The 27,468-nt window shown below is 33.0% G+C and overlaps 1 protein-coding gene and 2 long non-coding RNA genes across 8 annotated transcripts in view; 1 reads left to right on the top strand and 2 right to left on the bottom strand.

Annotated features, from left to right (window-relative positions):
• Positions 1–10,495: 10,495 nt before the first annotated feature.
• Positions 10,496–11,032, bottom strand: LOC118763346. Its single transcript, XR_004999100.1, has 2 exons — positions 10,914–11,032; positions 10,496–10,645 (listed from the first exon to the last, which is right to left on the bottom strand). It is a non-coding gene; the product is annotated as an uncharacterized LOC118763346 (long non-coding RNA).
• A 71-nt stretch (positions 11,033–11,103) lies between these two features.
• On the top strand, positions 11,104–15,665 carry LOC118763345. The gene is made up of 2 exons (XR_004999099.1): positions 11,104–12,105; positions 12,163–15,665. It is a non-coding gene; the product is annotated as an uncharacterized LOC118763345 (long non-coding RNA).
• Positions 15,666–24,012: 8,347 nt separating this feature from the next.
• The window catches only part of LOC115212013 (atrial natriuretic peptide-converting enzyme-like), a 154,192-nt gene continuing 150,736 nt past the window's right edge, over positions 24,013–27,468 (bottom strand). For all 6 annotated transcript variants that reach the window (XM_036502755.1, XM_036502756.1, XM_036502757.1 and 3 more), the window contains 2 exons: positions 25,845–25,993; positions 24,013–24,205 (listed from right to left, as the gene is read on the bottom strand). In XM_036502755.1, coding sequence (XP_036358648.1) covers positions 24,020–24,205; positions 25,845–25,993 — 335 coding nt within the window. In that variant the 3' untranslated portion in view covers positions 24,013–24,019. The remainder of the gene's footprint in view (positions 24,206–25,844; positions 25,994–27,468) is intronic.

Raw genomic sequence — 27,468 nt, 5'->3', positions numbered from 1 at the left:
CTGTAGGAACTTATTCCATTTAATTGTTCCCTATGACATATACACATATATATATATATATAAATATACACACCCAACTATACATACATATATATGTACACACACCCAACTATACATACATATATATATATATATATATATATGCATACAAGTGTCTGTCATTACTTAGAAGCACAGCATTCACATTCCAAATATTAAAGGCATCTAACTACAACCACAAATTATATTGGACTATTGTTCTTCTGCTCTCTATACATCTAGTTCCAATGTTCTTTATATACTCTACAAAAAGTATTTAGAATTTTGGATTGCACACTAATATAGAATATAATAGATGAAATTTATAATTATAACATTACAATTTATTCAGAACGCAGTTTCATTTTTCTAGTTTAATCAGTTTAGTGATAGTAAATCAGCCATCTGACTACTGTCTCAGCTACCACACTTTAAAATTAGTTCACATTTTAGTAAGACTCCACTGTGGGTGATATAATGAAATATAGTGTTGCATACCTCATCATTCACTTGCCTCTTAAATTTTCCTTCCACCTAGGCAACCCATTTGGGTAACTGTTGGCCAAGATCTTTGTTCACATTTATTTAGCCATGTAAAACACACACACACATGCAAGGCGGAGAAAATAGTAATCAAGTACCAAAAAGTAAAACAGTGTTTTATTAAAGCTGAAAAACTTCACAAAATGTGACTCAGAGTTTCACAAAACTGATCATCAGACAGTCATGAGTATTTAGGGCAATGCTATGGTTTGTATGTATCTAATAAATTACTCTCTCTCTCCCTATATATATATATATATATATGTATATATAGTCTTCTCTCTCTCTCTCTAAAACAAGTACTGATATATTGGTTAATAGAATGGATATATTATTTTATATAATGTTATAAATTTTGTTTCATTGCAGCCAATTCATGTTACTAACATGAGTTGACTAAATTTGTGATATTGTATAAATAACACTTGCACACACACACACACACACACACACACACACGTGTGTATGTGTGTACTTTCAGTCTTCTAAATTATAATTGACTTATTTCTTCCAACATGTTTTTAAGGTGCTAACTAACATAAATGTTGCAATTAAACATTTATTAAATGGTTTCTGCTGTTTTGTTCTGAACTCATCCTCATTAATCTATAATTAAGATAGTTTCTAAGGAGTACAGTTGACAGAGTGTGTCTATGTATTAGTGGAGTTAATAAGATACACACACTGTTTCTAGTTGTAATCTATAATAATTTTCTTGTTGATTTTTATTTATTATAATTGTTTGTAAGAACAGTGGGTTGGTAGAATTGTTAGAGCATTGGACAAAATACCTTCTGGTATTCAGTTATGGATCTTTACATTTCCTGTTCAAATCCAACCAAGGTTAACTTGCCCTTCATTCTTCCAAGGTCAATAAAATAATGCACCAACCAGAAATAGCAATGAGCTATATCCCTTCAAAACTGCAGATTAGAAACAATAACACTGGTTTACAAAAATTTTTTTTTGCTCTGAAGTAAGGATGTGAATAGATGTTTTTTTACTAATTTTGATATTGTGAATTCAATTTTCTGAACAGTTTTGCTCTATCCCCTCTAGTGTTTTTGCTTTCACATATCCCATTTTAATTAATAATTAACAGCTTCTAAAATGAGCTCCATATTGTCATATGACTCCTTTAGATGGACTGAGTAGGCAATAGGAATGCTGGGGTATTTATTCCCAGTTGTGCAGGAGTGCAGATTCAGACTTCGCTTGGAAGAGTCTGTGAAAAGATGCTTGTCTGAGGGATTGTGTGCGAAACCAAGGAAGGTGAACAAGCCAGAGACATTTGTACAGTAGCACAACCTGTTTTCCATGTTGAAGGATGAAGCAAAGTCCTGGTGCCATGTCCTGAAACTGGTGATCCTTACATCTGCCTTCACCAGGTTCCACTGCTTAAGCTGGGATGCCAGGAGCTCTGACTGCTGCTTAGATAGATTCAAATCATGGGGAAAGTCATTCAAGTCTTCCTGCGTGATCCAGTGGGGCTCATTGCCACTTGCTCCTGAATAAACAGACATTGTCTTCAGATTAGATCAACTTGGCAGAATCTTCCCCTGAAAGCATTTCTTCATCTGATGAAGGAAGATCCTTATTTGCTGGAGGTGTAGGGAAAGGGAGATCATCTGAGTGGGGAACAGGTGTCATAGCTGAGGGAAGGTTGGGATATTTGATCTTTTTTCTAGAAGAAACATTGAAACCTGTTATATTTGTTAGACAAAAATAACAATCATCTGCATGGCTTCATGGCTCTTTCCAGACCCTCAGGACAGCAAAGTTAAAGGCTGTGCAACTGTCATAAAATCTCCATACATGTAGCAGAATGAATTTGCCTTGTTGATGCATCCTAAGTGTTTTGAAGTGCCTGAAGCCATTGTAGAGACATGTATCATAAGTATCACAAAAATCAAGAAAACAAAATAAAAATTGATGATATATATGGTTATGTAAATTGTTGCAAAATCATAATTTATATCTTAAAAACTAGAGGTGATGAGTGAAAACTGGTTTTGTATCTGAAATCAGCACTCTAAAATCAGGCTAGAACAACTATTTTTATGTTTGCTTCGATTTCTCTGTAAACCAGTGTAATTATAGCTGCCTCTTTTTTTTTTCTTTTTACAAGCAGGTCTGTGCCATTTCCTTTTAAAATTTGATAGACTTTCTTTTTCCTCTTTCTTCAAAAGCATCATTTTTTCCTTGTAGTGTTTATTATTCTGATAGTATTGGGGTGGTAGATTAGCAGGATTGTTGAGGCTTCAGACAAATTGTCCTGAAGTGTTTCTTCCAGCTCTAAATGCTCTGAATTTCAAATCCCTCCAAAGTTAACTTTGCCTCTCATCCTTCTAAGGTCAGTAAAATAAAGTTCTAGTCAAGTACTTGAGTTTATGTAGTCTACCAACCCTCTTCTCACAAACTACTAGCCTTGTGCCTAAATCGGAAATCATAATTTTTTACAGTATTATATACATTGATAGCTTTTACACCTGCTTCTCTCTCTCTCTCTCCCTTCCTCCTCCTTCCCTCACATACTCTCCTGCAACTTACCCAACTATATGCCATCTCCCCTTTCTCTTGTCCTTCCTCTGACTACTCTTCTACTGATCACCTCAAGCTGCAATGGAAACCTCACTAGTGCTGGTGCACCCAGTACACATTGTAAAGTGACTGACATTAAGAAGGGCATCAAACCATAAAAACCATGCCAAAGCAGACACTGAAGTATGATACAGTCCTTGGAACCATTGAATTCTGTCAGAATGTCAAGCTATGACAGCATGGAACATGAACGTTAAAATGATGATGATTTTTTTTTATATCAATTTTATCAATATATCTGATAAAGTGATATTGATATCTTCCTAGATTTTCCTAGGTTTTGCCCCAAACAAGCAAGGACTGACATTTTTATTCCATCTATTATAGCAAGTCAAGTAATGGAAACAAAAAACTTTGTCAAAGTTTAACAATGAAAATTAATTTGTCCTCTTAAATTCGTTAAAAGATACATCTTTACTGAATGTATCAATTATCAGATTTTGGGCTCTAGTAAGGGATGGGGGGTTGCATCTATAAGAGAATAAAGGGCTTTGTTGTATAATTGTATATTAATTGTTAATCATCATCATCATCATCATCATTTAACGTCCGCTTTCCATGCTAGCATGGGTTATCTTTGAGAAATAAGAATTTAAAAGTAAACCTGACAATTGGTATTCTACAGTGCTTTACCAATAGAAATTTTGAAATATTTTACTATAACAATGACCTCTAATATTTGTACATGATTAAGCCATTTGTTATTATATTTCTGTAGAATTTAGTAAAATAACTGCTAATATATAACTAAGTGTACTAACCAACAAGGGAGTCTTAGCAAAGTTACTCAGCCTGTTAGAAATATCAGCTAAATCTCCTTTAAATCACACACTGCTGTCTTAAAGAAGGGAGATCACAAAAAACAAAACCAAAAGGAAAGAGTGATAATGTATTCCTAAATAAGCGATGTCTGAAAATAATAAGATGAGCTGGTCATGGATAGCTGGAATTCCTTTGATTATACACTTGCTTTATAAGAACTTACAATAAGTAAAAGTACTATTGACCTCTGAGCTTCATTCCAAACAAAGGCAGAATCAATATAAATTTATGCAAGCAATAATTGAAAACATAAAAATGAATATTGTAGCAACATTATAATGATTCATCCACATCAGACTCAGAGCTGGTAGAATTTTAGTGCATCAGATAAAATTCTTAGTAGCATTTTTTCCTGCTCTTTACTTGCTAAATTCAAATTCCTCCAAGGTCAATTTTGCCTTTCATCCTTTCAGGGTTCATCATCATCATCATTAACGTCTGCTCTCTATGCTGGCATGTGTTGGATGGTTTGACATGGAGCTGGCTAGCTATCCAAACTCTAGCTGTCTTTTGTGACATGGTTTCTATAGCTGGATGTTCTTCGTAATGCCCAACCACTTAACAGAGTGTGCTGGGTGCTTTTTACAGGCTACTGGCATGGGTGCATCTATGCAGCACCAGCACAGGTGTGTTAACACAGCACAGCACCTGAAAGGACAAAATACCAGTTGAACACTGGAGTTAATGTAATCAACTTACCCTCTCCCCTAAAGTTGCTGGCCTTGTGCCAAAATAAAATAAGTACCAGTTACGTACTGAGATCAATGTAATCAACTAACCCCTTCCTGAAAATTTCAGATCTTCTGCTAAAATAAGCAAGGATTATTATCATCATTATTATTATTATTATTATTATTATTATTATTATCATTATTATTATCGTTATCATTATTATTATTAAAGTAGTAAGCTGGCAGAATTGTTAATGCATTGGACAAAATGCTTAGTGACATTTCTTTCAGCTATTTAAGTTCAAATTCCACTGAGAGCAACTTTGCCTCTCATCCTTTCAGAGGTCAATGAAATAAAGTAACACCCTCCCCTCAAAATTGTTGGCCTTGTGCCTAAATTAGAAGCCATTAATTAGTTATTGGCCACATCAAACTCATTATTTTTAGTATTACCTATTTGTCACAAAATATCAGTCTTGGAATGATATAAAAAAGGGAAAGGAGATAGTGTCCTCAGTCCCTTTTTCAGGACAGGTAGGTGGAAGGGATCAGGTCTCTACCCTCAGAGTTAAACCAGGTTATATGTTAAACCTATCATCTCAGAATCAGAACAGATCTTTTCACAGACTTCCATGATTTTCACAGTCTTCCAAATTTTTACTTACATATCTGTGATTGAGGCTAGAGTAGAAGACAACTGTCCAAGGTACCCTGCAGTATTACGTAAACCCTAAAGCCACATAGTTGCTGTGCAAATTTCTTAATCACATAACCATACATATGACCATAGATACACCCTTAACAGACTAAACTCCTGATGAGATTAATTATAATGTCTTAATCAGATTCCTTCTATGACTCATCAAAAGAACATTACTCCTGACCTCTGATTCCTTTCCTGCAGGAATTAGAGGTCAAGAAGACAAAGATTTGAAGTTCAGGGATCAAAACCCAGAAATTTTCTTAAGCTACCGTCTCTCTTTTTCTTTCTCTCTCTTTCTCACTTTCCCTGTTTTCTTTTCCTATTAACCATTCTGGTTGTGTTTTATAAATTTATAAAATAACTTTTACTGTACAAACTGTTGAATATAACTTTAACCCTTTAGCCCTTAGACCTATTCTACCTGTTTTATGTTCAAACTGGCCAGATCTAGCCCCTCACACCTACCCTGCAATGTTGTTGTAAAAAAAAAGACCAGTCACATTATCAAAATCTTAAAGCTACAAGATTATGCATGATTAATTGAAAACAATATGAATTAATAAGCATCACATTTGATATAGTAATCTGAGTGCTAAAGGGTTATGAGAAATAATTGTACAACTCTTTGTCAAATATTATATGTTTCCAGTGAGTTTTTTTTCTTCTTGTTTTTCAGATTTTTAATCTATGGATTTTTTTTTCTTATGTAGTATTTTTATGATATACTTTGAAGTCATATTAAATATTTTTATGTTATAGATGTCTTCAAATTCTGTGCTAAACTGTCATTTGTGCCCTCAACCAAATGTAGTTTTTCTTGTTTCTTATCTACTTACATCAAGGATCTGTTGAGTGTTACATCTACATTAATATATATTCATCCAAAATTGTCTAAGTCATCTTTGATAAAATGGCTGTGCCCTTACATAGCCATAACCTGTTGGTTGGAACCAGTAAAAAATAACATCTTTTTTCCATTGGTCTTAAATCTTCTTTCATTACTTAGTGGTTTGGCAGCTGATACCAATGAAATAAGTACCAAGCTTTAAAAAATGAAATTCTACAAGGTGGTGCCCCAGTACACTCACAGTCTAATGACTGAATCAAGTAAAAGAGTAACATGTATGTCAAGTCGTTCAACTAAAAATCTTCAAGGCAATGCTTCAGCATAGCCACAGTCTAATGACTGGAATAAATAAAAAAGTAAATATGCAAAAAAAAAATCTGTAGACACACACACGCACATATACACTTATATATCATTATGTACCATATATATACATACACACACATATCATTATTATTATTATTATTATTATCATTATTATTATTATTATTATTTATTATTACTAAGGCGGTGAGCTGGCAGAATTGTTAGCCTGCCGGGCAAAATGCTTAGCAGCATTTCGTCTGTCCTTATGTTCTGTGATCAAATTCTGTGAAGGTTGACTTTGCCTTTCATCCTTTCAGGGTTGATTAAATAAGTACCAGTAAAACACTGGAGTCAATATAGTCGACTAGTCCCCTCCCTCAAATTTCAGGTCTTGTGCCTATAGTAGAAAGGATTATTATTATTATATTATTATTATTATTATTATTATCATCATCATCATAAAAGACAGATGTTAAATGGTGATGATAATTATTATTATCATAAAGGCAGCAAGCTGGCAGAATCATTAGCACATTGGGCAAAATGCTTAGTGGCATTTTGTCTGTCTGTACATTTTGAGTTCAATTTCCACCAAGGTTGACTTTACCTCTCATCTTTCCAGGGTCAATTAAATAAGTATCAGTTGAGCACTGGAGTTGATGTATTTGATTGAGCCCCTCCCCAAAAATTACTGGTCTTGAGCCAGAATTTTACTTTGAGAAATTGAATCAAATGTTTTCAAATCAAATAAATATGTATATAAGATAATCTTATGCTCAATTTGGTAGTGGGGGTAAAACCTTTTGTCTTGTTCTTGTTTAATACTAAAGTAACACCCTTATTGACATCTACTTTACTTATTGGTGATGAAAAATTTATAAAAATCAAATGTTATTACAATATTGTACAGGCTTAAATAATTGTTCTTTGCAACCAATTACCTATTTTTTATTTACAAAAAAAAAATGGTGGAGATAATTTTTTTTATATTTAAATTTTTAATATCTCCTAATTGTGATGTTTACCAAGATTTGGTGGTGACACTTTACCCCACCCCAACTTGATGTAGTTCACTGTTACAGTTCATACCTATCACCTTGTACATTGTTTTGTCTTTCAAACACTACTGATTTTCTTTATTTGTATATTCCTGTTTTTCTTTAAGAGTTTGTGATTTCCTTTTCAACAACCTTTTCATTATCTTTGTATCTTCAATGTTCCAATTATGGATTTCTGTTTTTATTATACTCATGAAATGTAGAATGAAATTTTAAACAATACACCTCTTTTTCTCTGAATTTCTCAGAAATATGGAGCATTACTAGTGAGAGACCCCAATTTTAGAGTAATTTATTTGTAATAAACATACATGTATCATACTTAATATATATATATATTCACCACTGAGTAATAAGATGCTGCAGTTTTTACATGAGACAAACCTATGTAGACATGTTAAAGGCACAAAAGCTGTTGCCAGAATGATTTTTTTATCTCCCTTTGATGTATATTGTATTCTTAACATAGCATATTTAAAATAGATTTTATCCTAGAGGAAAACTATAGCACATTTCCTGTCAATGAGGTATATATATACATTAAGTATATTACACAGATGATTATTTTAATTAAATGCAATTTTAATTCTATACACACAGTTTTTATTCACCCTGGTAGCTGTTCGCAATGTCAATGTGTGTGTTAGTCATTGTTTCCTATATATCAGAAGCAACAAATTTCCTTTAGGCATGTGGCTGTGAGTACACATAATTGGTAAAACCCAAGAAGGTTGAAATGCTTCTGGCATTCTTGCCAGCTATTTCCAGGAAAATTTTTTTTTTCGTCTTCCTCTAATATATATTATGCTTTTAACATAGCATATCTGTAAAAGATTTCATCTTAGATACAAACTGCAATATCTTGCTTGTCAGGTATGTATACATTTAGTATGATATACAAATGGCTATTTTAGTTGCAGGCATCAAGTTTTAACATATTCATATTTCAAGGTATTTTGTTTGTATTTTGTTAGTGTTTTGTCTATGTTGTTTAGGCAGTGACTTCACAGAATTATGAAATCATCAGATAGAATGTCTTGTAGTATTTGTAATACTTTGAGTTCAAATTCCACTGAGGTCAACTTTGCCTTTAATCCTTTAAGGGTGGATTATAAAGTACCAATCCTGTGTAGTAGATTGGTAACTGAAATAAATGTCAGACTAGATGCTGCCTTGCTGTATCACAGCTTTTTGCATTCTGAGTTCAAATCCTGGGAGGTTGACTTAATCCATTGCCTGGCTTAACACCACCACCTGGCACCTTATGTACTTGTAGAAAAGCCCATTCATTCAGACAAGGTCTTCAATTTGAATATACCATTCTTGCACCTTCTTACAAGTTTTGGAGGCCCTATAAAGGCGGATGATCACAATCTTCCCTCTGGACTAATGACTGTCATCATCATCACCATCTAACATCCATTTTCCATGCTGGCATAGGATGGATGGTTTGACAGGGGCTGCCAAGCTTCAATATCTGTTTTGGCATGGTTTCTACAGTCGGATGCTTTTCCTAATGCCAATCACTGCAGTGCGTACTGGGTGCTTTTTATGTAACACCAACTCTAGTGAGGTCACCAAGTAACTCACAAGACAAAGGCCCTTCATGTGAGGCAGGGAAAGTAGTATTAAGAGAGGTGGTTTTATGCCAGGTGATTAGAGCTTAAAGCATGATAAAAGGACAGTTTCAGGTGTTCTGTAGTAGAGGAGATACATGGCTACCCCAGTTGGATAAGAAAGTAGAAGAGAGAGAGAGAAGAGGGGAACTAAAAGGTTAAAATAATTCTGTATTAAGATCATATTTTTTTTATATAGTTTCAAAGTAACTGCAAAATAATTATTTGAAAGTCTTTTTTTTTTGCTACTCAAATCTTTATAGATTTTTGTCCAGATTATTTTAATTTTAGGTTCTTTGATTTATAAACAATCTGTACCTTATTCCTTTCATCAATACATTAACTTATGTGTACATAATTAATTGCATTCCATTATTGGGGCTCTCTGCTTTTAATGCTGACTCAGAAATAATTCTAACAACGGTTCAAAAATATTCCCTCAAAAAATCTTTCATGTCTTTACAAAACAGTGGTACTCATGTGATGTTCTTCAGCTCACAAGAGTATCAAAGTGTGCTGTGGATTTTTAAAAAACATATGTGGATGTAGAGAGCCCACACTAATACTTGAGTAACTAAAAAACAAAAAACATTATTTGTAATTTATATATGCACAAGTATCGGTGACAAAACAAGGTAAAAGGATAGTTTTCAACAATATATTCCTAAATGTCAAAATACAAGCTGTGGCAGAATAACCACCCTTATTTTACACAGCCATTGATGTAGTACTTTTAAAGGTAGGTAGGTGATAACATTGTCTTCATGTAAGCAATGTTTTATTGTTTTGTTTCATTTACCAACACAGTTTGAACTGATGCATACCAAGTGTTTGCTATTGAAACTTATCAAGAATAGGGAACACAGGAGGTTTTTTACCACACCCTCTGTGTGTGTGTGTGTGTGTGTGTGTGTGTGTTATCCATACAGGATGCAGCAGGACAACTTCTCATTTTATATAACCATCAATATGGTACCAGTAAAGTTAAACAGACAGTAATGGTGTCTTCATATAGCTAATGTTTTGTCACTTTGCTTGGGGTACCATCATGGTTTGGCTTGGTATACACTATGCATTTGCTATTGGAATGTTTATCAATAATAGTAAAAATATTTTTTTTTATTTATTTTTGCTGCATGCTGTTTAAAAACAGTCATTTTTTTAAACTTCCCATGTGAAGTGGATCATTAACCATTAACTTTTTATTCAAAATTCAGGAGTAATTTTTTTTTGTTTGATCTCCAGTGAGCTATGAAGTCAGAAACACTGAGAAATACTGGTCTAAAGTATACATTCTTTTTGTTTTTGTGTTTCTTTCTTAAAACCATATTACAGTGTGGCAGATATTGCTATAACAATTATAGTGATCGCAAACAGCAATTCATTGAAATATTGAAACAAGGTATACAAATCATAAGATAAACCTGGATAATGTCACTTGCTTAAATAACTGTTACATTCTATCTATATATGAAAATGGTGGAAAGTAATAAAGATGAAAATAGTGTATCCAACATTTAAATAATAATTACATCTTCAATACACATTTTCACAGGTTTCTGGACAAATTGTTTTATTACAGCTTTTAAGACTGTAACAAGTGTGTGTGTATGTAGGGGTAGCAGCACTGCTGATTGTATTTATCTAGATCTGCTTGATGATATTGTGTAACCAAAACTGTCTTTTACAATGTCTTGTGGGGGGAGTGGGGGTTGATAATCATTCCACATGATTTTTTTCCCCACTTAATTACTAGTAATCAGTTTTAGTAAAGTGTTTACTGATAAACTGTATATGCATGTGTGTAATTAGAGAGAGTGTGTGTGTGTGTGTTATTTTGATGTGTTGGTTTGGTATCTCTGAATGGAATGAAAAAAAGGAGAAATTGTAAATATTCTATGTGTATGACATATTAATGAGATGATATATATATACATGTAGTATTTATTGAGAAATCCTAGTCAATTTGATCTTCAAAATAAATTTGATTCTATTCTTAGAATAGAGTCATCCTATCAGTAAATGTTCTGTTGCTATTTATAAACATACTCTAAAATTAACACCTTATATTTTAACAATTACAATATGGGGAACACATATTAACCATTCAAAAATACCCAAAGACTTAACTTTACTGAAACCTTTGTTATTTTGTATTAAACTCTTCATTGCATCAGCTGCGACCTAGTCACTAACACCAAATAATAAATGTTTAAGTGATGTTAACGTGTTGTGAACTGCTAAAATGTATCTTTCATGCTGTAATTGGTTTAGTTTCAACACTCTTGGATCAATTCACTTGCCAGACAAGTACATATCTTATTTTCAACATTTAAATGGTATTTATATCAATTGTTGTGATTAATCAATGCAACAGTAGAGTGTGAGAATGTTCATGATTTTGCTGGGAAAGAAAGTTAACTGCCTCTGAGACTAATCTTACACATAAAGTGAGGTGTATCAGAGTTTTCCCAGTTTTATATGGTTGAGTACTATCTCCATGTATAGTATGTTCCCCACTCCTATGTGAGAATGAAGCATGTTTAACTATCACCATAATCATATAGTACTCCCATTGCCTACGGTTTTCATAATGTCTGTTTAGGGTGGCGATGGCTGTGAAGAGTGGGTCTTTTAGCATTAAATGTCTTTGCCAGACACAAAATGAAATACTGATGATTTGACTAATTAAGCCGAAGTCAGACAATGTTAATGACTTGGTTGAATTCAAGCCAATAAGGAAGTCTCTACAGAGTCACATGATCTGTAACATTTCCCTCAAATCACACCCTGCTAAAGGTCACAATACATGATGTAGTTTTAGGTACATGGGGAGGGATGGTCATGACAGGAACACTGTTGATCTGTTGGATTAAGTCTGACCTTAAACTAAACAACAATACCATCCTTATCATTTAATGTTTGTTTTCCATGCTGGCATGACTTGGACAATTCGATAGGATCCAGCAAGCAACAGGGTTGCATCAAGCTCCAATGTCAGCTTCATTGTGGCTTCCATGGCTGGATGCCTTTCCTTATGCCAACCACTTTACAACTTGTACTTGGTGCTTTTCTCATGCCATCAGTTCTAGGAGGTCACCAAATAACTTGCAATAGGGGGGAAAAGGGCTGGAAGCTGAAAAGAAAAGCTTCCTTGACTAAGTGTGAGTGGGTGAGTATTTGGGAAGAGATGTCTTTATGCTAGGTTTGAGAGACTAAAGCATGATAGAGGGACAAGCACAAGTGACTTGCTATAGAGGAGATACATAGCTACTCCATACTATATAGTGGTAGACCAGAGTAGCTGGGAAGAAGATAAGATGGTAGTGATTGGAAGCCAGGGCAAACTCTCAAGAAGGTAAGCATAAGAAAAAATACAAACAGTGGTTCAGTGGGGACGGAGAAGGGTTGTTTTGTAAGAGTATGTTAGGAAAGTAACAGACAGTTGGAAATGGGAATAGAGGTGAATGTAATGATTGATAAACAAACAATAATTTGTTTAATGTTCCCTTTCAGTAGTTTAACATCCTCATTATGGTACCCACTCTGTTTCTCATCTAAAATTAAATTTTGTATCATTTTAGAGAATTGCAATTAACCTTATAAACTTTTAAAATTTGCTTTATTTTGTTACCTGCTATGTTATATTTTATTTAATTTTAATTGGTTTCATTGTTATTATTTAGCCTTAGGAAAACAGTGAACTGGTAGAATCACTATCGCACCTGACAAAATGCTAAACAGCATTTCTTCTGTCTTTACACTCTGAGTTCAAATTCTGCTGATGTCAACTTTCACCCATTTGGGGGTTAATAAAATAAATACCAGTTGAACATTGGAGTCAATGTGACTTTCCCCCTCCCCCAAAACTGTTGGCCTTGTGTCAGAATTGGAAATCTGATTAAATAGAATTATGATCAAAGGGCAATCCAGCCATGACTGTCACATTTTTTATTCAAACTTCATGTATTTAATACAACATTATCTTAAGTATTATCTAGTTGATACTGTTGTTGTTTAGCCTCATTTTTGTCCTGATTGAGCAGATCTATGATCAAAAAGCATTTTAGCTGTGGCACTCCAAACATTCAGAATTATTTCATCAAAAGTACTCTTTCTTTATTTAAGAGAATAGTGTTTGCTATTTGAGAAAGTTGTTTAGTTGAATGACCATGTCAAGACCCTCTCATTTACTCACTTATTAATCTTGTAGTATAGCTGATATCCTCACTGTTTGAGAGATATATTAAAAATGATCTTGTGTTAGATAACAACCATCTTTGGCTATTTTGACCCTGTTGTGTCGACTGCTCTGATTGGTTGGCTTACACATTGGTGCAAAATAAGTCAAAAGACAAACTGCACCAAATGCCAACCAATCAGAGCAGTGAACACAACAGGGTCAAAATAGCCAAAGATGGTTGTTATCTAACACGTGATAATTTCTAATATATCTCTCAAACAGTGGGATATAGGTTACGCTACAATCTCTTACCTGTCCAAAGCATTTTCATTAGTGTGTCCTGAATGTCCATCCTTGTTTTCAGACTTTTATTTAGCCCCCTTGTTTCATATATGCAGAGTAATATAAAGCTTCTCTTTTATAAGTTTCAAGTTAGTCTGGCACTTGAAAAGACACATGGATGCAAGGGTAATATGCCGTGTGTGTCACATGTGATGCACAAGACAGGCAAAAGGTTAATTAGTTTTAGCAATTAATCTGTCCATAACCTTCCAGAAGGATCTGACTCTCCTAAAACTACCCTTTAATCCAAACAAATATTCTGTTGTTTGCATCTTTTTGAGTTTTTTTGTTGCTTTTGTTTTAATGTTTTCTGTATGAGACAACATGGTAAAGAAGCTTTCTTTTATCAAGAAACACTTTCATTCAAATCCTACAATTTATTTAATCTTTATTGCATCTAAAAGTTTTTATTATTGTTGTGTTATTCATCTGTTTTGTATATTCTGGCAAATATTATATATCACTGTATTTTAAAATTTCATATAAGTCACACACACACACACACATAGTTCTTAACAGTTTAACTCGAAGTTGATAAAGCTATAAATAATAGAATGTAAATATTGGGTTAAAAAGCCCTTTGGATAGAAAATGTTGAATTTTCTAAATTCTTATGACATAACCAATGTGTGTGTGTGTGTGTGTGCATACACACACACAACAACAACAACAATTGGTAACTTTCTGATTGACGACATGTCATAACTAGGAATATAGTGCTCAACAATATAAATGTAAAACTGCTCAATTTCTCTTTTAGTGAGGATTTTTTTCTGACATATGGACCACTAACAGATATGTAAGAAGGACATCTAACTGTAAAAACCCTGCCAAAACAGACACAAAAGTCTGATGCAGGGTCCTATCAAACCGTCCAGCCCATGCCAGCATGGAAGGTGGACATTACATGATTATTATTATACACGCACACACACATTCACACTCGCATACACGTGTTTATGTGTACACATGCGCATGATTTAATGTGCACAGATGTATTTCCATAGACTACATAATTTTATCAGTAAAGCTCTTACCAAGAAACGTTTCTAACTGAAGTTTTTTTTTCAACCCAGACTAACAAGTGAAAACTTTTATATGAAGAAAGCAAATATAGACTCTATATTTTGCCCAAATCTCATATTCTCATGTGATGCCTCATTGCTATAGGGTTGGTAATTCTAATTATACCTCTTAACTTTTACCCTATGTTCTTTCAAAAAAAAATGTATTCCTTCATCAAAGTGTTTACAACGATATTTAAGATTCCTGTGTGTGTGTATGTATACATACACACATAAATGTGTACATACATATACACACATAATCATTTGTATGTATTTTCATTTGTATCAACAACTATGTGCATACATAATTATAAATACACATATGTGTCTCTCTCTCTCTCTATATATATGCATACACACACATATATACATGTGTATACACACACTCAAATATATCCTCATTTGTATCTACAACCATGTAACTATGTGCACATATACTAATGTATACACCACTAAGAATGAACTCAAAATTATATTGATTTACAATTGGTTGTCAATAATTTAATTAGTCACATTAAAAATTGAGACAAGAGTCCCTTCACCATTCCTCCTTCAAAAAGTAAGGAAGCAATGTAATAAAAAATCACAGAGAAGTACAGATTAAAAAAGAAGCACTACAATTTTATTCCAAATTAAACAATTCTGATGCCTAATTTTCCCTATTAAATATGATTAACTTTGAATGATATGTTTCTGTTTATCCTCTAAAGTATTATTCTAAACAGCAAATGATGCCTTCACACATGTCTATTCACAGGATCATTGATTTTGTTTTTCTAATCAATATATATATTTTTTTTAGTTTAAACATACAAGCTGACTAAAACACCTTTAGCTCATCGATTTGACCCAGTCTATGTATTTTGTGACATGGATTTACAATTAATAAAAAAAAAACTAATAAGAGAGTATTATCTGTTTAGTCTTTCATCTTGCTAGAAATAGCAGCCAAACTTCCTTTAAATCTCATCCAACTATCTAGTTGATACTGTTGTTGTCAGAAAAACATGATCCTTGCTGGACTGCATTTGGCTACAGTTCAGCTGCAATACCATTGGTCAGTGCTATGATTATTGTTGGAATATCATTGATTTGATTACTGCTCAAATATTATTAGTCATTGATCTGATAGATTAGAACTGAGCTGAAGTTAAACAACATCCAAAGCCTCTTCCTGAACCAATCCTTTGAAACAATCTGTCTTTAATACTGCTGCAGTGTGGCTTATATATATTCTAATATCAATATAATAGAACAAATCACCATAATGAATTTCAGTTTCTTGGCAGAGTCTCAATGTTGTTGCTTGACTTAATAGAAACAGAAACCACATCTCTCTTAAATTACACCCTACCATCTTAAAAAAAGGACGCAGTGAACAATAAATTCCTTGATATACAAATAGACAGAATGGTGATTGTTGAAACCTTTTTGCCTATAGGTTTGCTAGTTTAAGGTTGCTTCTGATCTAAACAACAGTTCTATATTTAAGAGATGAGGAATTATGTACATTATTTACATTTGATGGATATTTGTCCTCATCTTGTTGTTAACACAACGTTTTGGCTGATACACCTTCCAGCCTTCATCAGGTGGCTTGGTATATGGCATAGTGGTTAAGAGTGTGGGCTACTAACCCCAAGATTCTGAGTTTGCTTCCAAGCAGTGACCTGAATAATAATAATAACATCGAAAAATATCTTAAGAATGAGAACCCAGGTTTGAAATTTCCCCCAAGATACCTGATGAAGGCTGGAGGATATATCAGCCAAAACAAACAAGATGAGGACAAATATCAGTCAAATGTAAATAATGAACAGTTTATTTCTCTTGATCTCATGTTATTTGCTATACTAGCTCCATCTCTTGTCTCTTGCTATTTGAGCCCCATGACAGATTTAGATATTTATTAAAACTGTTCAACTTATAAATCTTGCATACTTTTTGTTTATTGGTGACAACTCCCAAAAATACATAAGAAAAGCCTTACTGGTTCTCCAATGCAATTAGTTTTTTAGTGCTATATTCTTAACATAAAACTAACTAAAAATACTGTTATACCCAGTATATATTTTATAATATCCATTTTTTGTATGTGTCAATTTTTCTTTTACAAATCCTTTTCTCTAACAAGGTCTTATATATATATATATACACACATATATACACTTAGTGTTTAGGTGTACATTTTTTTCTCTTATACACACATGAATATATGCATATATTTTTTTTGATTCTGTGTGATTGCAGTAAATATTTTCTATGAAATTCCTCAAGATATATTTACAATGATGTGAATATCTATGTATTGTTGTTGTTAGTCAATTTCAAACATTGATTATGCTATAATAACTTATATACATACATATATATATACACACACACATATGCACACTAACACATATAAACACAAATGATATATGCATCTTCTTTCTGTCTTCCTTTTATTGATCATTATTATTGTTATTATGATTGAAAGACAATATAAAAATCTGATAACAAAAGAGATATGAATTGATATTCTTCATTGTTGTATCACCTATTGTATATATATATATATATATACAGTTGCGGCCAAAATGTTCAGAACGGCATTGTTTTCGTCAGAAAAGTAGGTACAGTTTTTTACCAAATTTGTTTTATATTCTATAATTTTCACAGACAATAAATACGATATTATTTGTTATTGTCTGAGATTTTGGTGTAATTTGAGAGGATAATACAAAAGTCATGGATGATTTAGTGATTTACTGCAAAACCCATGGCGGCCAAAATGATCAGAACGGTTGCTTTTACTCCATGTTTTAGTATATTGAACCGGCAAACTCTAATGTTTTGAATTTGTTTACTTGACAGTTCGTTTACTAAACATTAGTAAGAATATCTGCAGTGTACTTTGTTTATATAATGCCACTTACTCCGTTACCAATTCGTCAGCAGATTATTAAGCTTCGAAAGAAGGATAATTTAAGTATTGCGTCTATTGATTGTTAACAAGTCAAATTGTGTCTAAAGATTGTTAACAAGTCAAAAAGTGTTGTTCATGGTATTCTTAAGGTCTACGATGATTGTGGTTCGTGTGAAGCAAGAAAGTCTACAGGTAGGCCAAGAAAAACGACCAAGAGAGAAGATCGTGCTATGGTAAAGTTGGTTAAAAAGGACAGATTTAAAACTGCTGCTGCTGTTTCTCGGGAAATGAGCATCGTATTAAAGAAAATTTTATCTCGAAAAACTGTGTCTCGTCGTTTAGTTGAACATGACCTACAAGCAAGAGCACCTGCAGTGAAGCCACTGATCAGCTCCAAGAATAAAAAGTGTCGTCTTACCTTTGCAACCGAACATGTGTTGTGGTTTCAAGAAAAATGGCAAACGGTGCATTTCAGTGATGAATCTAAGTTTATGTTATTTGGCTCAGATGGGAAAACGTACGTTCGTCAAAAAGTAGGTGAAAAATTGTTGCCTAAATGCCTTAAGACTAGTGTTAAATTCGGTGGAGGAAGTGTCATGGTTTGGGGGATGATATCTGGAGATGGTGTGGGCCCTTTGGTGCGATTACATGGAAAGTAAAATGCAGGAGTTTATAAACAACTTATAAAAGATCATGTCTTGCCTGTGCTGAGAAATTCAACTAAGCGACCACCCATATTCATGCAGGACAATGTCACAAGGCTAAAGTGGTCATGAACTTCCTCAAGGCTGAAAAGGTTATTGTTATGGATTGGCCTGCTCAAAGCCCAGATCTCAATCCTATTGAAAGCCAGAAATCCTAAAACAACTGAGCAATTATGGAATGCCCTTCAGGAAGAATGGAATAAGATCATCCAGCAAGAAATTGAAAATTTAGTTTCCTCATGCAGTTGAAGATGTCAAAGTGTGATTGAAGCTAAAGGGCTTCATGCTAAATATTAAATAATTTCAGTATTCTCTGTCATTTTTTATTATTTTGTTATTTTTTTTCAACCATTCTGATCATTTTGGCTGCCATGGGTTTTGCAGTAAATCACTAAATCATCCATAACTTTTGTATTATCCTCTCAAATTACACCAGAATCTCAGACAATAATAAATAATATCATATTTATTGTCTGTGAAAATTATAGAATAGAACTTTGATAAAAAAATTGTACCTACTTTTCTGATGAAAACAATGCCGTTCTGAACATTTTGGCCACAACTGTATATATATAGCTAAACTATTTTAACCCTTCAAGCACACTAACTAATCTTTCACTATGTCAATCTATGAAAAAATAAATTGTGAAAATTAATATTTTAAAACCAAATTTTTATCATTTTTTTAAATTGATATAATGGTCAACAGTATTTATTGATAACTTCTCTCGCTCAGCCCTCTTTCTGTAAATCATTTCTGGATGATTACTGTACTTAAAGGGTTAAACATTCTAATTATTATTTACAATTAATGTATGTTTGTTAAAATTATTATATAGTGGAGTTGCTGTTAATTGCTGAGTGGTCAATGGTGAACAATTGTGGTTGCTAACTGGGTAATACTGATTGTGATTTCTAAAGAGTAAAACAATTTGGGGATTGCTAAGTAGCTTAATAATTATCATCAGCCCTGTTAAACGTTAAAATTATTACAGTCTTGTCTATTTTATATCTTTATGGCCTCCAGCAGGTTTTCATTGCATTTCTTTTGAAATTTAACTTTTTTAAGTACAATTCTCAATTAAATTTTATCACAACACACTCATTATCTATTTTCAACATCTGGCATAAAAACAACAACCAGACGCTACAAAGCACAACTATCACAACAACAGACTACAAGATAGCCATCATAACATTCAGGTGCTACACAACACAACTATCACAACAGTCAAACACTACACAACACAGCTATCACAAAAATCTGACACTATACAACATAAACATTCAGCATCACATAACATAGATGCAACATCTTGCTACACAACATATAGTAATAAAGAAAAGCACTCATAGAGTGCAAACCTCCACCAAGACAACACCAACGTCCTCTCAACGATTAGCCAGAGATGATTTTTAAAATGAAAATATCTGAAATGAACCCGACTGTTCTCAAAAATTAAAAAAACTGGAAAATGGTAGTTATAGAATGTGAAGGTTGGTGTGCAGGCCATGTTTGTAATGCTGTGTGTGAATCATCTGCAGTGGGAACAGGGGTAGTTTTCTCTATGGAGGACTTTTTTACTCTGTCCACTGATATGTGTCTTTACGACCATTAAGGTCTATAGTTAAAAATTTATCTGTGCATGAAAGAAAACAGAGAGAACATGCATATGGTGCTGTTAACAGAGATTTGACAACATTGTTGCACACAAAAATGTGAGTCCAAGAAGTAAAGGTTCCTTCAAGGCAGAGCTAGAGATGCAATTGTCAAGTAGGTATGAAGTTTTAAACAGGAGTGATATATTAAAAATTGGTAAAACAAGAAATTGTCAAGGATAAATTAAATTTATTATTGTTACTGAATATGTTAGTATTATTTAATTTCTAAATGGTTTTGCTGTCGTTTGTTTATGTAGTTTGATTTTTTTATCCATCAGTTTCTACTGAGTTAGAGACATGAGTAAAATTAATAATAGCGAAAAGAAAAGAAAACTTTGGAAACAACAACACCACCGTAACTAACATGGAAACCATGAGCATGCTTTCAAAGGAGATAATCAGAGAAAGACTTGAAAGTCAATGTAAGGCCATAATACTTTATGTAAAGTGAATACAACAAATAATCCAGAATCTTTGTCCGGTACTTGATCAATCTTAAAATCTAATCAGTTCATACCAGTCACAAGGCCAAACATCCCTAAAAGTTTCATCCAAATCCATCCAGCAGTTCTTGAAATATCTTGTTCACAAACAAACAAATACAACTGAAAACAATACCTCTGCTTTCGCTAAGGCAGAGGTAATAGTTCTTTGAAATAGATAACATAACTTTTGAGGGTTTGTTCTAGTTTTAAAAAGTAAATAAGAAAAATGTTCTCTATCTAATTAAAAAATTAGATTGTTATAGTTAATGTTTTCAGAAGATCTGATAAGGCAGCTAAATGAAGCTGGGGTCACAGAATATGTGTATTATCCAAACATACACAGATACCTTTCAAAAGATCTTTTTACAACTACCATATTGCTTATAATTATAGTTATATAACCCTGTAGTTATCAACTATTGTTGGTATGACCAGCAGAAAGCTCTCTTCTACAGATAAGAGAATCCCTTTTATAATCCTAGAGGTCCCTGAAATAAAGCATAAACTTCAATGAGGAGAAACTTTCAGCAAAATATATACAATTAATATATTGTGACATGCACACAGAACAACAAGAATCCAAGCAATGATGTACATATTCCTTAATATATTCTGGTAGATTTGAGGGTCAATATCTGATTGTTGCTGTTTATCATCATTCGAGGTAACACTTACTGATGTAAGGGAACTTTGAGACCATTGTGTTTCAACCTTATGTCTCCTCAGTGCAGCTCATAAATTATCAGTTTGACATCAGCATACATTAGCAAATAATTTGTTTGCTAATTTCTTTAAACAAGAGCCATTACTTTTGTTAGATTTATTGATCCAATGCAGGAGACACGAGATAGAAACACTTTGGTCTCTTAAAGTCACTTTACATCAGTTAATCATGTGTTATGAACAAATATTATCTAAAGGTGGGGAGATATTCTCTGATGATGAAATACAGCAGTGATTAGCATATTTACATTCAAATCTGCCAGACATATTGAGAATGATTAGATGTGTTAAATATATCTGATGTTCCTCTAACCTTTTTGATACTAACCTGCTTGAGATTGCATCTGGTTCTATGATACAAATTTCTCCTTTTTAAAGTGGGATGAGGTGATGAAATATGAATTTTGGAATGTTGACTCTCACAGAGATGATGACAAGTGACTAAAACTTTTGGCAATTTGGTGTGCTTGAGAAGACGTGTCAAGCTAAATGAAATCCTAGTTATGGCTAGTACTGGTCACACATAAAAGATACCCATACCTATTTCTTTACTACCCACAAGGGACTAAACACAGAGGGGACAAACAAGGACAGACAAACGGATTAAGTCGATTACATCAACCCCAGTGCATAACTGGTACTTAATTTATCGACCCCGAAAGGATGAAAGGCAAAGTCGAGCTCAGCAGAATTTGAACTCAAAACGTAATGGCAGACGAAATACAGCTACACATTTCGCCTAGCATGCTAACGTTTCTGCCAGCTTACCACCTTAAAGATACCCATACCAGTGACACATAAAAGACTCAGTTTACTCTGTAGAGTTGGTGTTAAGAATGGTATCCAGACATAGATACCAAGCCAAAGCAGACTGGAGCCTGGTGCAGTTCTTAGCTTACCAACTCCAGGCAAACCATCTTACCCATGCTAGCATGGAAAAGAGACACTAAATGAAGAAGATGGTGATGAAAGTGGTCTAAATTAATATCCTCCACCAAAATTTCGTGTTAATTCATGTTCTAAGTACCAGCTAAATAATGACAAAGTTATTTTAGTAATTTCTTCATTATTTTCAAAATTAAAGAAATAAAGCAGCATAGTTCAAAAGAAATATTTGTAACAAAGGAGTTAAACATGATATAAGGTAAGACAGCTACAACTAAAACAAAGCAATTTTTTTTCATCTTTTTGACATTTTATTTTTATATATTTTTTTTTATACTTTAAAAATTCAGTCAAAAATTTGGGGGAAAAAACAAGCTTAAATAAACAAAAGTCATGAATAGATTCACTCATAGTGTCTGCCCTCTGCAAGAATGCTTATTTGTTTAATGTACATATATGTATGTATGCAAGTATCTCTGTATGTGTGTCTATGCTTCTTGTATTTGTGTGTATGTGTTTGTTTCAGTGATATTATAAATAAAATGGGAATGAAAAAACAAAAATTATCAATAAATATATTTATAGATATACCAACAGACTTTTGCTGTGCAGAAAATATTGGGACAAATGATTATTGGTCGATTGGAAAAAAATAATGAATTTGAGATTTTTAAAACATGGTGAAAGTAGGGTGTATATCAGTGTGACACCATTGCCTTATTTAATGGTAATATTAACATAAACACTCAGTGGCATTAATGACACATATAGATAAATAGATCCAGAAGGTTATTGCATATATTATATATATGTACACATATATATATGTAATATTTAAATGTATGCATATATATAATATATATATATAAAATCTATTACAAATATATATATATTATTCTTATACATACATATTATTAATATATATATATATATTATTATATATAAAATATATATATATTATTATATATAAAATATATATATATTATATATTATACAATATATATAATATTTATATATTATTATACTCTACGATATATATAATATATATATATAATCATAATATACAATATAATATATATATTATTATATTATGCAATATATATAATATATATATTGTTATATTATACAATACATATAATATGTATATATATTATTATATTATACAATAAATATATAATATATAAAATATATACATAAAATACACACACACACATATATATATATATAAAATATATATATAATATAATACATATATATATATATATATATATATATATATATATATATATATATATATGATACATATACATATAATACATACACATATATAATATAATACATATATATATATATATATAATGCATATACATATATATATAATACATATACATATATATAATACATATACATGTATATATAATACATATACATGTATATATAATACATATATATAATACATATACATATATATAATACATATACCCATATATAATACATATATATAAATACATATATATAGAATATTATAACATATATATAATTATATATATATATATATGAATACTTATGTATATAATACATATATATAAAATACATATATATAGAATATTATAACATATATATAATTATGTATATAACGTATATATCATATATATGTATTATTTGCATGTTTTATATAAATATATACACATATACACACACACAAACATACTGCCTTATTGCAATCAGCTATCCACCTGAAATACCTGAAATATATACATGGACATATGTTTTACATATTACAGACCACCTCATGATGAGATGAAAATACGGTATATTTTACAGCAGTAAAAAAGTTCAGTAACAAGTTAGATTTTTGTAGAGAATTGTAAGGGATCAAGTCCATTCTTCTCCAATTGTTTTCTGGATCCACTGCATCACTGAGTCCACTCTTGTGAAAAAGTTAACTAAAGTTCGTGTGCCTCTCGTGGGCCGACAATCTCGGTTTCCAGCGCTCATAATTCCAATCAGATACCATCTTCCATCTCTGTCTTGACAACTTAAGGGACTGCCACTGTCACCCTGAAAGAAAATAATAATTATTAAGTTAAGAATTAAGTTGTCAATAAGACAGCAATTTGACTATTTGTTTGTTTTTGTTTCTTCGCTTTCCAATTTCAAATCGTAACAAGGTCTACGTTACCTCAGATCCTTTCAGGGTTGATAAATAACTGAAGTTGATTTTTCTTACTTTACTTATTCTTCTCCCACCCCTCTCTCTCTCTCAAGGTAGCTGTGCTCAAACCTGGAGAAGGATGGGCTCTTCAAGATTTAAAATGCTCAAGGCACCCATATGTCACGACAGCACCTTTATGACTCCAACAGGAGTTGAGGGCCCACCACTGATAAGTTGTAAATATAATCTTTTTCACAAGCAATGTGATAAAAGGTAAAGTCTATTTTGGCATTATTTGAACTCAGAAATTAAACAGCAAGGAGAAATGTCACTAAACATTTTGTTTGAAAATGCCAATCATTAACAATCAATGTCTAATGATATTTTATTTCCGCAAGTATGGGAAGCAACTCTGAGCATTGCATCATAAGGAGTAACAAAGTCTTTTCAAGCAGGAAGGGAGAGAAATTTCAGATAAAATGCGACTGATATACCGTAAATCCTCGAGTATAGTCCGCCCTTGAGTATAATACGCAGGGATTTTTAGGGGCTGTACCTCTGAAAAACCTAAACCTTGTGTATAATACTTACCCCTTCTCTAATTTGAGTCAAGGAGGTCTATATATCGTCCTTGGTTTATAAAAATGTATACGGCATTGTCCTTTATTATTATTGTATATTTAACATAATGCAAACGTGTAGCTTTTTTGTGCATTTTGTTTGCAGAAAATGAAAAAATAACAGTAATAACGTTTAATAAATGTTGCTTACTGCAAGTTATAGGTGATTCTTTTATGACTTCATTGCTTTCAGGCTTAGCTTAAGGTATTTTCGCGCCCGACATCACAAAATGCATCTGAATAAACATTGCCGGACAGCAAATAGAGACTCGGACATTGCTTAGAAAATAATTTATAGTACGCACTAGGGACTTTGACCTTTAAATTTTTGGGGAAAAATGCGGATTATACTCGAGGATTTACGGTAGTCAAATGGGAAACCAATACAGTAAGTTACCAGGATTTTTTATAAAAACGTTAAATACTGGGATCGATTCGCTCGACTAAAACCTTTCAAGCATGACGCAGTCCAATTACTGAAACAAAACGAAATGTAATTCTTCATTCTTTGTTTCGTTGATATTATACTCTGCGATTAACATTACCAACCTACTGACTGGCAGAATAACTTCGGATTTACAGTTTGTATCTGTCACCCGGTAAATTTAACCCGTATGAATTACTATACACTTCAGTGAATATTCTGTAAGCCAGGTTTATCGCATGGAATGCTGACTGAGATGTACGTCCGGATTTCTTCAAACCTTGTTTTCCTTTACTATATAACAGCAAGATAAGTCTTACATTTTACAAATACGGATTGAGCTTGCAAGCTTTCAATAATGCTGAATGAAAATAAAGCCGCTTGTAATCTGAGGCAATATAAAGACATCCCTCTAAGCTTCCAGAAACTCAACGCGAAGTTTAAAAAAAAAAAGTGGGGGATATGTGTGTTAAGAATAAACACGATTACAATAAAACTTACTTTACAACCAGATTTTAAAATTGAGCGATAGCCGGCACAGAATGTAGAATTCATATTGATATTCAGTGATTGAATATCATTGATTTTGGAACAAATAGCATCACTCCAGATGTGCATCTTCAGCGTTCGAAGTTTTCGGACGGCCATATCTGGAAAGGAGATAAATGAAGACTCATGAAGAAAATCACTTACACCAATATTATTGAGGGAGGCAACTATGATTTAACCTCGAAAGAGTTACATCTCCCTGAAATTACAAAATACTTGAGAGAGAGAGACAGACAGACAGAGAAAAAAGAGAGAGACTAGATAAACGTGCAACCAAACGCATACCCTCCATCAGACACCTACCATATTCTGAGCGCCTTGTTTCCCTGGGCATGGATTCACTGAAGCTCCGGCGTCTGGCGACGGACTTGGTAAATACCCACAAAGTTATCAACCACCTCACCAACAACAACACTGAACACCTTTTTGATCTCCATGTGTCTAACACACGTGGACATGCCTACAAAGTCAGAAAACAACACAGCTCCCATGACTTTCGGAAACATTTTTTCACGCTCAGAGTTGCTGAAGCATGGAATAAACTGCCTGCGTCAGTTGTTGACTGCCATGACACTGCATCCTTTAAGGCCCTCATGCTTTCCGAAATCCGCCGAAACTACACCTGATTATATATACACTTTAGATGAGTTGTAGTGCACCTGAGCACTGTACACAATTATTATTATTATTATTATTATTATTATTATCAAATACTCTAACAAAGCACTTTGATCATAGAACTATTGGATCAGAGCTATCCAAAGACAAAAACAACAGTTGATAGGCTCACTATGCGCGTGGTTTACTGGTTAGGGTAATCAACTCACGTTCGTAAAGTTGTGAGTTCGATTCTCGGCTGCGCATGACACTTTATTTCAGCTGACAAAAATGAGTTGTACTTGTAATGCAAAGGGTCGGCCTTGTCCCATTCTGTGTCATGTTAAATCTCCTTGAGAACTACGTTAAGAGTAACTGTATCTGTGGAGTGCTCAACCACTTCAACGTTAATTTCCGCAGCAGGTTGTTCCGTTGATCGGATCAACTGAAACACTTGTCGTCGCAACCGACGGAGTGCTGGTTCCAGTCACTTACATCAGACAGACAGATTATGAAGATGAAGTTGACGAGGACTAGAATTTTCGCCAACCGGCTTCTTCAACCAATTCAAATAACAAATATGTGAAATTAGACAACCCAGTCAACTTGGTCTTCTCAATAAATTTGACTCTACTCTCAGTATAGAGTAACACAATCAGTAAATGTTCTGTTGATATTCTTAAATGTACTTTTTTTATTTAAAAAATCAGTCATATTTTAACACACACACACCACACACACACACACACACACACACTCAAAATATGCAAACGTATGCGTGCGTGTGCTGGTCATACCAACAACAGCTGAAAACTGTGGGTGTTATACAACTATAGCTATAAACAGTATAGTACGAAGATCTTGTGTTATTTAATTATTTTTAGGATATGTACCGTAAATCCTCGAGTATAGTCTGTCCTTGAGTATAATACGCAGTGGATTTTTAGGGGGCTGTACTTCTGAAAAACCTAAACATTGT

This window comes from Octopus sinensis, linkage group LG5 (genome assembly GCF_006345805.1).
Source record: "Octopus sinensis linkage group LG5, ASM634580v1, whole genome shotgun sequence".
Taxonomy (NCBI): domain Eukaryota; kingdom Metazoa; phylum Mollusca; class Cephalopoda; order Octopoda; family Octopodidae; genus Octopus; species Octopus sinensis.
This window is presented reverse-complemented; position numbering and strand designations above follow the sequence as displayed.